A 12,536-nucleotide genomic window follows, 5' to 3' on the forward strand; every position below is an offset into this window, starting at 1 on the left:
ACCCAGTGGAAGGGAGGTGCTGGCATTCTTTGGTGGCAGCATTTATTTCCTGCAATGGAGAAAGAGGCCCAATGACCCTTGGGCCATATCTTCACTCCACAAAAACTGCCACTGCCACGATCGATTTTCCGGAGTTCGATTTAGCGAGTCTAGTTAAGACTCGCTAAATCAAATTCAGAGGATGTCCCAGCCAGTGTCCCGTACTTCAGCTTCCTGGCAAGAGCAGAAGAAAGTGTTTGCTTTCATCAGCCTCCTACTGTGGGGATGCCACCAAGCTTGGCTTAAGGCATGCCAATTCCAGCTACATACTCTACGTAGCTGGAGTTGTGTACCTTAAGCTGAGCTGCTGGGTCTAGTGTAGACCAGTTCTGACTACTACAACTGCGGGGGCGCGGCAAATGAATGCAAGAAGTGATTGGGGACAGGCTGAGCTGCCAAATTCAGATCCATTTCTAAATTTCACAACACTTCAGTGAGCATTTGGGACCAGCATGTTAGTTCACATCAATCTCTAGTGATGATTCTGTTCATAACTATAAGAGCGCGTAGGTGATCATGAAAATAGAAAAGGAAACTAGACCTCATTCCAGCCTCTCTCTCTTCATGCATAGCCAAGGAATTTACACTGTTCAGTGCCATTAACAGTGATGAGTTCTATGCATCTCTGTCTTCTCCCACTGCACTGAGAGAATAAGACCCTTTTTTATGTATCCCGGGGAAAATAGATACTGAGGAAGTGAAATAGGAAAAATAATTGAGTAATTCTAATATTCCATTTCATGTTCTCCCCTTCCAGCTCTGAAAAATGTTCCAACTTCATTGCACTACTGCTATAACGCAAAGGTACAGTGACACCACACTTCGAGTTCCAGTGTGTGCTCATAAAATTATCTGCAACCATTAGTGCTTCTCCCCAACACGTAAAAGTGTTTGTGATCATTTGTGCCAAGCTATAACTCTTTGAAGGGAGGTCACAGTCTAGAATTGTCTTAGATTTCAGACTCAAGGCCCCCTCCAGATTTAGGTCACAAAGATTTTTTTTAGAAGAAGCCCGTCACGATTCAGGGTGAGAAGGAAAGTTCATTATTACTTCGAGGAATAAAAAGGGTGCTCTCAGATTTGAAACTCGGAGTTGTTTAGGAAGATTTTCTAGCTATAAGTGACTTAGGAACAGAGGATTTGCACAGCCGAGCCTTCTCTGTCAACTTCAATATCCTGCTTCTAGCAGAGGTGGGCACCTGATGTTTTAGGGAAAGATAAACGTGTCCCCACCCCTATGAAGGACAGGAGTGGGAACCGCTTTTGGGTGAGGGCCACTGGGCCACAGAAAAATCAGTGAGGGGCTGCACACAAGAAGCAAAAAAAAAACTCAAACACTCACTGATGTGCCCCTGACTGAGGAGAAAAACACTCCCCACATTCCCTGTGCACGCCAGAGCCTGGCGGGGGGAGGAGGGGGAGCAGGCTAGTAGATATTGTGTGCTCCAGCTCCACGTGGGGGGCATTGGGGAGGCTGGAGGACCAGTGCAGACTCCCCACACACGGGTGGGCGCACTGAGCTTCAGTGGCCGGATCCAAACCTCAGTTGCTAGATCCAGGCAAACTCACGTGCAGTGAGTTTGGGGCATGGCATGGGTGTGTTTGGACCCGGGGGGAGGGGTATGCTGTGTCAGAACTCATTGCAGGGACATAGGGACCCAAGGTGCACACAGCCCCCCTACTTGAGGCGTGGCTTTGGCCAGCGGGGACATAGCTGGGTTTTCAGCAGTGACTCAAGCGCAACTAAATTCAGTGCATGTTCCATCAGCTATTAACCGGGGGCAGATGGAGCGGACAGAGAACATCCTCCGCTTCTCCAGGCGAATCCCAAGGTCTCCCTCCTCCTTTCTGCTTCTGTTTCCCTGCCAGTCCTCAGGGGGTCGCTCCTTGCTGCTCTGGGGAGATGACCGCGGTGGCGTTCACCTGCTCTGGCTGCTGCGCCCGGATCTGGGCCTCTTTGAAAAGCCCTTCACAGATCAATCCGGGCCACAGAGAGTCTTCATGCAGGTGGGAGCAGAAAGGCGCCTTCCAAGATGGGGCTAAGTTCTCACTGGCCCAGCTCTCCTTTGTCACTGACCTTCTTTCAGATGCCATAGAAAACAGAACCAAGGCCAGGAAAGAGGGCCCAGTTTAGGTCAGCCCCTTCTCTGTCCCACCTGCCTCTCTCCTGCCATTGCACCCTTCCTTCAAGTCCCCTCCCACAAGGGACATGGCCTCCAGGATAGCTGGGGGCGGGGGCTGGCGTGGGTTCGGGTCTCCTGCACTCACCACGGCAACGGGAGCCACGGAGAAATGTTCTGCCGTAACCTACCAGGCCAGCCTGCTTTCTCCGCTTCACCACAGCAGCTTATGGATGAGATAGCTCTGCACACACCTCCCCCGGGGCCACAGGAGCATGCCGGCAGCAGCACGGAGCTGGCAGCCAGAAGCCACTCTAGCCTCACTGCACTGCCAGGAGGCACGTGGTGAGGGAGGACGGAAATTAAATTGCCCTGGGGCAGCAGGTGAGACTAGGAGAAAGGAGCGCACAAGCCTGCAGATGGGCCTGGGAGACACCGGCGGGCGGTGGGGGAACAAACACGTAGGCTTGGTCTACACTGCCGGCTTTTGCCAGCAGACAGTATGCAAATGAAGCGCTGATTAGCATTTTGTTGGGCTTCATTTGCATAATCTATTCGAGCGGTTTTTGTGCAACACCAAGCAGTGTGGACATCGGGTTTTTGCACAAAAATGAAACGTCCACACTGCTTGGTTTTGCGCAAAAACGGCTCGAATAGATTATGCAAATGAAGTGCAATGAAATGCTAATCAGTGCTTCATTTGCATACTCTAGCCAGCAGTGTAGACCTAGCGGTAGAGTCCACCCCTTCAAGCTGCTGTCAGGGGGGTGCCCTACTAGAAGGATTTGAGGACTGACATTGGCCCTGAGGTAAATTAACACTCCTGTGCTAATGAGTACCAAATGCTTCCCACCTCCCTCAGGATTTCTCTGTAGGTCCGTTCTACTGCAGGGCTTGCCTAGCTGCCAAAGCGAGAATAGCACTGACCTATATCCAAGGGATACAGGATTTGGACCCAGCTCACACAGGCAACACAATTCCTCAAGTCTACCAAGGTGCTTTTTTAACGCCTCTGCTCATGATTTTCCCCTACACACCCCGTTGTCTGTGTAGAATGCCTCCACTCTCTTAGCTGACGTGACCTACGAGCCCATGGGTAACTGAAACATCACATCTCCACTGTGCCATGAGCCAAGTCCAGTTGTCCCCAACCAGAGAAGTCCTCTCATAGCAGTATGTTTGTGGGTAGTATGAGGAGGACAAACAGGGAATCTTCTCAAACAAATAGTGCCAAGGGCTCTTTAACCCCCCCCCACACACACACACACACACACCTGTGTGCTATACACTAATCTCAGATCTCAGCATCTGCAAATAGTGGAAGGGTGGGGGAATTCGGTGCTTGTGAAATATTAATTTCTACAGAGCTGGGCAGGTGTAGCAATAACCAAATTCTTTATTTAAAAAAAAGAAAGAAAAGAAAATGGTTCCCTTCAAAATGTGAAAGCTGCCCAAGGTAAATTCACATATATTTAAAGAAAATAGCCTTGGATGCTGCTTGTGGGCTGAGATAAAAGGCCGAGTCTATGAGCATCCACAAATTAGAGGAGCATCTCTCGCTTTCAGACTGTAAAATGCTTTCACTGCCTTAGGTATATGTCAAAGAATTTGAGGCTGCAATAGCTCCCAAGCATGTGAGCAGCATTTCTTGCTGCTGTTCTCGGTTATAAATAGAGACGTTGTGGGTTATTTTTAGCACATAGGGAGTGGGGACAGAGGGAACTAGAGAAATCCTTCCCAACGAACTGTTTTCAAGTTGAGGCAAACATCACGGGTTTGTATCTGGTGGACAAGAATGTAACAACTGTCCCATGCCAACCCTTTCGTGCCCGAAGCCTGGAGACATTTGGTTCTGGATCTGAACTGTGCATCTTGGGCTCATCTTTAATCCCATCATCAAGTCATTAATCACACTGCCCTGGGACAAAATAGTCTGTTGGGTTGGCATGCCATCGTAAATGTCATAGCATTAGGCTCAGGGCTCATTCAAACTTCTCTGCTAACGCCTACATGTCTTTTGATATTGCAACCCGTCTTTGGGCATGCCACCTCCGTTTGCTTTGCAACGGGCAATCGGGGGGTGAATTAGCCTTGTGACATTTAAATCCCTTGTTTTCCCCCAGGAAATTAAAGAGCACAGTAAGTTCCTGCTATATCAAGCCATCCCAGAGGTGCACAAGGAAGCTGTTTCCCAAATCCAGTATGTAGCAGAGGGAGAGCTCATCATCACATCCTCAGGCAGTCCCAAGACCTCTGTGGTGATCATGGATGTTCACAGAAAGAGAAAAGTTTACACCTGGAAAATCAAGAAGGTAGGGTCTGTCTTTCCAAGCTCCACTCCCCAACCTCTGGCCAGTGGTTTTATTCCAGATCTCCTAAGAGTCAGGCAAAAAGGTCACAGTCAGGTATGCTTTATATTACCATGTGGCGGTTTTGATGCTCACCAGAGTTTCTCATCTCTTCTGAACTCTCTTGGGTACTCATCCCCTTCCCCTTACCCCAGTATCTGAGCACCTTCCAATCTTTAGTGTATTCAGCCTCACAACACCTCAGGAGGTAGGCCAGGTCTATTACCTCCAATGCCGGTAGGAACTGAGATACAGCGAGACTAAGGCCTAGAGCCACATGGAGCTGCAAGGAAAGAAGAGACTGGAGCAGAGGGGCTGGGTCTTAGGTTGCCCACAGCCCATGTTGGTGCCTAAAGTACCAGGCTACAGAATCATTCTCGTTGTCTCTGAAAAGGAGACGTGTCAAAAGGTCCCATTGCTCAGTGGTTAGAACACACTCCAAGGGAGGGGGGTAATCCCTAAGAACATGAGAATGGCCATACTGGGGCAGACCAAAGGTCCAACTAGCTCAGTATCCTGTCTGCCAACAGTGGCCGATGCCAGATTCTCCAGAGGGAATGAACACAACAGATAATCCTCAAGTGAACCACCTCCTGTCACACATTCCCAGTGTCTTGACAAATAGAGGGTAGGACACCATTCTTACCCATCCTGACTAACAGCCGTTGATGGACTGATCTTCTGTGAACTTATCTCACTCGTTTTGAGCTCTGTTATTGTCTTGGCCTTGATAGCATCCTCTAGCAAAGACTTCCACCGGTTGACTGTGCGTTGTGTGAAGAAATACAGGTTGAACTTCTCTAGTTCAGCACCTTCTGGAGCTGACTGATATCAAACCAAAGAATTTGCTGAACCACAGAGCCAATGTTGTTTAGTACCACTACCAACACTTCCACTGCTTGCTGGGGTCTTAGAAGACATTTAGGGGTAAATTAGAGCTAAATAACAGCACAGAACACTGAGACAAACAAACAAAAAAAACTTTAGGGGACCGTGGGAAACTCAGCCATACTCATGGTAAGTGGACATACGGCTAACTAAAATTATGCCGGACCACAGATGTTGCCGGACCAGAGAATGCCAGACTAGAGAGGTTCAGCCTGTCCTTTCTTTTGTTTGTTTTAAGGAAGTACTTCTTCACACAATGAATTGAATTCCTGTTCAATTTCTTTCTGCCCCTCCAGCAGAGGGGTGAATTGCCTCCAGGGCTCCCATGTCCTGGGTGGGTGCTTTCACCTCTGGGCTAAAAATTGTAAGATAGACCCCAACACCAGATTTTGAATGGGGTCTGGTCCAGTAGCACACCCAGAGATGGCCTACTGGAGTAGGCCCCAAGAAATGAGTGAGCAAATGCCTGTTTTTCCCTGGTCCATGGGTCACTCAGGGATTTAGATAGGAGACAGGCATTTACACATGGAGAGCGAGGCGGCTACATGCATGCTCAGAGGCAGAAACACAGGCGCCAAGGAAACCTTTACCCCAAAACTGTAGCTGCCCCCCAAGTGACTTTAGACACCTCCAGGGGTCAGCAGGAGTTGTGAGACTCAGACTGGAGACTAGCCACCTAAACCTAAGACCCAGGCACCTTTGTGGATCCCATCCAAGGTAACATAGGTAATCGATGACAGAACAGGGGATTGAATCTGGATCTCTCCAGCTCCTGGCTAGTATCCTCAGGGTCATTCTTCCTTTCCACAGGATTGCAAATTTATCAGTCTTTTCCTGTCCTTTTTCAGTAGACAGGAGACATGTATTTTAGGGGAACCGGGAGGTGAGAACCCCAGGCAGCTTCCCCTGCTTCCCATGGGGAATTGTGAGTGCCGGGGGAGAGGACAAGGACAGGGCTGCTGATAGAATTGCTTAATGAAATTCAGGGAAAATAGAATTTGAAATCAAATCTTTGGAAGCATCTAAATGAGCTCCATTCTGTTCATTGTGGTTTTTGCAGTCGGCTCGTCAAACAAAATGCCGCAACACTGAAATCAAAACAGGCCTACAGTCACAGAAAAATGTAGTCATGGAAAGAAAGACTTGAAGCCCTCCTATCCAGCCAGAAATCCTAATTGCAAAGTGCAAAGGTTTCCTCTGTGTGTCTGAATAGATTATGTGAGACTGGGGGAAAGTGCATTTTTGAATGATAATATTTAAGATCATCTTTGTGACTCTAAATTATTCCCAGAATCCTCTCTGTATTAATCGAGAATACAAAAGTAACAACTGCTGCTATCTGAATTTTAACATCTGTCCCAGGGAAGATAATGGAGCAGGTAATTAAGGAAATCATATGCAAACACTTGGAAGGTACTAAAGTGATAGGGAATAGCCAGCATGGGTTTGTGAAGAACAAGTCATGCCAAACTAATCTGATAGCTTTCTTTGATAGGATAACGAGCCTTGTGGATAAGGGAGAAGCGGTGGATGTCATATACCTAGACTTTAGTAAGGCATTTGATACGGTCTCACATGATATTCTTATTGATAAACTAGGCAAATATAACTTAGATAGGGCCACGATAAGGTGGGTGCATAATTGGCTGGATAACCGTAGTCAGAGAGTTGTTGTTAACGGTTCTAAATCCTGCTGGAAAGGGATAACAAATGGAGTTCCGCAAGGGTCTGTTTTGGGACCCGTACTGTTCAATATCTTCATCAATGATGTAGATATTGGGATAGGGAGTACGCTTATTAAGTTTGCAGATGATACCAAACTGGGTGGGGTTGCAACTTCTTTGGAGGATAGGGACATAATTCAAAATGACCTTAGCAAGTTAGAGAAATGGTCAGAGGTAAACAGGATGAGGTTTAATAAAGAGAAGTGCAAAGTGCTCCACTTAGGAAGGAACAATCAGTTCCATACATGCAAGATGGGAAGCGACTGTCTAGGAAGGAGCATGGCGGAAAGGGATCTAGGGGTCATAGTGGACCACAAGTTGAATATGAGTCAACAGTGTGATGCTGTTGCAAAAAAAGCAAATATGATTCTAGGTTGTGTCAACAGGTGTGTTGTAAGCAAAACTCGTGAAGTCATTCTGCCGCTCTACTCTGCACTAGTTAGGCCTCAGCTGGAGTACTGTGTCCAGTTCTGGGCGCCACATTTCAAGAAAGATGTGGAGAAATTGGAAAGGGTACAGAGAAGAGCGACAAGAATGATTAAAGGTTTAGAGAACATGACCTATGAAGCCAGGCTTCATGAACTGGGCTTGTTTAGTTTGGAAAAAAGAAGATTAAGGGGGGACATGATAGCGGTTTTCAAATATCTAAAAGGGTGTCACAAGGAGGAAGGAGAAAATTTGTTCCTCTTGGTTACTGAGGACAGGACAAGGAGTAATGGGCTTAAAGTGCAGCAGGGGAGGTTTAGATTGGACATTAGGAAAAAATTCCTAACTGTCAGGGTGGTCAAATATTGGAATAAATTGCCAAGGGAGGTGGTGGAATCTCCCTCTCTGGAGATATTTAAGAACAGGTTAGATAGACATCTGTCAGGGATGGTGTAGACGGAGCTTGGTCCTGCCTTGAGGGCGGGGGGCTGGACTCGATGACCTCTCGAGGTCCCTTCCAGTCCTATTATTCTATGATTCTATGATTCTATGAATTGCAAAACTGAAATATGAAAAGGGGAAAAGGCCTCATTCCTGAGGGCTTGTCTACAGGATGGGGTAAGGTGAGTTCTAAAACACACAAAACATTGCTTGCTAATTGGTCCTGGTAGACTCTGCTGATGTGCATTAAGGCTACATCTACACTATGAGTTTTCTTGGCAAAAAATATGCCAATGAGGGACTCATTTGAATGATTCGCAATCTCATTTGCATATTTTCTGCCGATCCAGTTTTTCGCTAGGGTTTTTGTGGAAAAACAAGCAGTATGGACGTTTCCGTTTTGCACAAAAAACCCTTTTCCCACAGAAAAAGGGGTCTTTGCCCAAAAAGGAAACATTCAAACCCTAGCGAAAAACTGGATTGGCAGAAAATATGCAAATGAGATCACGACTCATGCAAACAAGTCCCTCCTTAGCATTTTTTTGCTGAGAAAACTCTTCTCATAGACGTAACCTAGGTTCTTTCATGTGCTTTGACGTTGTCTGAGGCTAGGTCTACAATACAGAATTGTTTCCCTATAGCTATGTAGTTCAGGGGTGTGAAAAATCCACACCCCTGAGCAACATAGTTCTACAGATCTATGTCCCCTGTGTAGACAGCCCTGTGTTGGCAGGAGAAATTCTCCTGCTGACATAGCTACCCACTGCCAGTGAGGTGAATTAATGATGCAAATGGAGACTCTCTCTCCCATTGGCACAGAGCATCTTCACTTAAGCACAACAGTGGAGTCGCTGCCTTGGTGCAGCTATACCGAGGCAGTGCTTTAAGAGTAGACAGGCTCTGAGTCTCTTCCTAGTCAGTCCTCCGTGCGCTGCACAGCCTCATTCCACAGATGCTCTGCACAGACAGTATAAATATTTGCAAAACACGGATTGCTTTTTTCCTGGTTTTTCTTAGGGCGTAAAATGCTTCGACTACTGCAGATCCCTGAATCTGCTGGTGACCGGAGGGGCGGATCATACCGTGCAACTCTGGAACCGATATGTCCCAAGCTGGCCAACGGCGACCTTGCAGGGACATCATGCAGCAATTCTGGCAGTGGCCATCCACGAGCCCCGAGGACACGTATTCAGCTATTCCAAGGACTCGGTTTGTCAGATTTGTGCTAGCCTCTTGTTCGCTTGTTCAATATGCACCATGCCAGACGGATGTTTGAGACAAAGAGCATGGAGGTGCTGCAGCAGGAAGGGTGGGGATTCAATAGGGGGCGCTCTTTTAACTGAGTCATGACTGAATAAATGCCTGAGTCAGCACGTAAGGGGCATTATGAGTCCAAAGAGGCCCGGTTGTGGCTGGATTGTAAAACCCATGCGCTTCCACCAGTGGGGCCCCAGGCAAGGTGTGGGGGGGCGTCTCTGTGCCCCAGAAGGGGTGTGGCCTCAAGTAGAAGGGGCAGGGCCAAGGGGAGTCAGTCCCCCCTGTTCTCGGAGCCGCACTCCAGTGACAATGCAAAGGCGCCCGGGGCTCCAGCCTCTGTCGTTGCCACAGTAACAGTGGCAGTGGCCGGGAACTCCAGGCTCCATTGAATCTCCATCCTCCGCCCCGTCACCGGGCCTTGGCTTCCATCCATTTCTTTCATCTCTTGCCTTTGGAGGTGGTTGCTATTATGGTACTTTGAATTTTTTTTTTCAGGCAATTAAAAGAGGGGGAGAAATTTCTCAGCAATTAATAATTCTAAGCCAAATGAAGTGCTGAAAACAAGAAATGCATGTACCTTTGCCATAGGTGGGCAGTGGGACTAGCGACAGCAGAGATGATTACCATCTGCCATTTTCCTAAAAATCAGGGCTAGTAAGCAAGGGTTTTTCAGTGGTGCATGAGGCTGTGGAACAGAGAACAGACTACTAGTCTGCCCTTCCAGACACATACAAGCACTAGCCGATTTACCTTGGCATTTTGGGGATGAGGCGAGGGATTTGTTCTCCCCTCTCCCAATAGCCCCTCTGCCTGCCTGAGGTCTGTTCTCTCCCCACCCCAGGCAGCCCCCCAGCCCACCAGGGACCTGTTCTCTTCCCACCCACCCCCCGAACCCTTCCACCAGCTGTGAGGAATCTATTCTCTCCTCCCCCTCAGCACTGCAGCCAAGGATGGGGGGGAAAGGTCTGGGGCCAGGTGGCTACTCATCGGTGTGCTGGCAAGCAAGATGGAGATGCCCCAGCCCTACTGGCCATATCTTTGGTGGTACAGCTGCCCCCAGTGATCACTTTTCAGAATAGTTCTGCCCTGCAGACTTGCTGTCCCCCGTGGCTACTCTCATATGACGTTCCCTCCAAACAGCCTCTCCCTGTGCATGTTCTGGAAAACTGTCGCTTTCCTGCAGCTTCCAGTTCTCCCAGCACTGCCATGCCCTGACCTTGCTTTCACTCAGGAGAAAAGGAACCTGCCTACCAAATTTGGTGGCCCTAGCTCTTACTATTTAGGGGGTGTTCTTGAACAAATGGACTTGCAGACAGACAGACAGACAGACAGATAGATCCAGCCTTGAAGCCGTGTGAACTATTTTGGCCAAATTCAGTGACTCCAAAGCACTTTGCGAAATGGTGTTTGTTTAATAGAATTGTTTGGTTTTTTGGAGGCGGGAAGGGGGGAGGACAAATATAAAATACTTCACTTTGACATTTTGAAATGGTCAGAATACAAGCAAAACATCAAAGAGTTTTGTTTGACCCAAAATCTTTTTGCTTTTAATTTTTGGTTTGTTGAAAATGGTAAAACTTTTAGTTTTCATATCAACTCAAAAAAATCTTTTTTTTTAACTTTTGAAATTGCCAACAAACCAAAAACCATTATTTTCCCTGTTCTACTAATGATTATGATGCATTTTGTAAAGCTCAGATGAAAGTCTCAATGTGCATGTAATTTATTAGTCCAGTAGCACCTTCGAAATTAACAAATATACATATATAATATCATGGCTTTCCTGGGCAAAACCCACTTCTTCAGATGATGAAGTGGATTTTGCCCACGAAAGCCGTCTCTAAGGGTACGTCTAGACTACCGCGTTTTGTCGACGGAAGTTTTGTCGACAGATACTGTCGACAAACCTTCCGTCGACAATTTGCGTCCAGACACATGGAGTTCTGTCGACAAAGCAAGCCGCTTTGTCGACAGAACTCCGTAGTCTGGACGCAATGTTACAGGCAATAAAACCTTCTGTCGACAGAGTTCTGTCGACAGAAAGTGCTATGCCTCGTAAAATGAGATATACCAGCGTCGACAAAACCGCGGAGTTCTGTCGACGTTATGTCGACAGAACTCCGCGGTAGTGTAGACACTGGTATTGTTTTGTCGACAAAAGTCCACTTTTGTCGACAAAACTAGGTAGTCTAGACACACCCTAAGGTGCCAGAGGACTACTTACTGTTTTTAAAGTTATAGCCTAGTGCAGCTACCCCTCTGAGACTTTTAAACATGCAATTTATTGCAACTGGACTCACTTTGGCAGTGCCCTTAACTCTGCCAGAAGATGGGGTGTGGAAGGAAGCACATAAGTGACAATAAAAAAAAATCACAAGGCACAATCATGCATCGCTCCATGGTAAATAGAAAAGATCTTCCTGAGTCACAAAGTTCAGTTTTGACCTTTTCCAAAATTCGGGAGTACACAGAGCCCCTGGAAGCCACCACTAGCAAACAGCAACCCTGGCACATACATAAATCCCAGCTTCTCTCCTTTTCTCAGGTCCTGAAAGTCTGGGATATTTCCTCACAGGCTTGTCTGCAGACACTGGCGCTCAAGTTCCCCTATGTCGAACCAGAACAGATCCTAGAGCAGGGGGATTTTCCCTTCTTGCTCATCCAGCAGTCTCCCCACCTCCTCCTAGTCTCCTGTGCTGATTACATTGGATTGTTGAAGCTCGCACATGTCAGTCCGGAGGAAGAAATGCTGGCGACCCATGATGCACCATTATGCGGTGCTCTGTACAACACCACCTTCCACCAGGTCAGCACTTCTGAGAACGTTATTGATCAGTGCTTTCTAGCAGGGTTGGGCTTGAACCACACTTGGATACAAATGCAGAATTTAAACTCCTGTATGTGCTTGCCTATGAGATACTCATTTGGCCCATTATAGATCTGGGGGCATCCAAGAAAATCAGTTCTAGATTTTGAACACTCTAAAGTTTGGGGGGTGTTTGGAGCCGGGAGTGTGGTTCAAACCCCTCTCGAGTTTCTACACTAGATTTATAAGGGAAACCACTTCCAGGAAAGTGATTATAAAAATATTATTATGGACTTTTGGTTTTCTTCTCTCCATGTGACTTTCCCAGTCCAGTTTATGAAATTAAAAGTAAAAAACTGTCTTTTTCCAGTCACTAGAAACACATGCTTCACCAGCAATTTGAGAATCCAGTTGGGATAGATTTTTGGATGTGCTTGTGCACTTTTTCACTCAGGTGACTTGCGCTGCACAAATCCTAATGCGCTCA

The 12,536-nt window shown here is 47.2% G+C and overlaps 1 protein-coding gene across 2 annotated transcripts in view; it reads left to right on the top strand.

The window, feature by feature from the left end:
* The window catches only part of LOC102463174 (cilia- and flagella-associated protein 337-like), an 84,040-nt gene that overhangs the window by 11,335 nt on the left and 60,169 nt on the right, over positions 1 to 12,536 (top strand). The window contains exons 6-10 of one of the 2 annotated variants that reach the window (XM_075903989.2): positions 797 to 843; positions 1,909 to 2,046; positions 4,283 to 4,471; positions 9,004 to 9,195; positions 11,789 to 12,049. In XM_075903989.2, the coding sequence (XP_075760104.2) occupies positions 797 to 843; positions 1,909 to 2,046; positions 4,283 to 4,471; positions 9,004 to 9,195; positions 11,789 to 12,049 (827 nt within the window). The remainder of the gene's footprint in view (positions 1 to 796; positions 844 to 1,908; positions 2,047 to 4,282; positions 4,472 to 9,003; positions 9,196 to 11,788; positions 12,050 to 12,536) is intronic. The other variant, XM_075903990.2, reaches the window with a different exon arrangement.

Source organism: Pelodiscus sinensis, chromosome 20, assembly GCF_052426305.1.
Source record: "Pelodiscus sinensis isolate ZL-2025 chromosome 20, ASM5242630v1, whole genome shotgun sequence".
Classification (NCBI taxonomy): Eukaryota; Metazoa; Chordata; order Testudines; family Trionychidae; genus Pelodiscus; species Pelodiscus sinensis.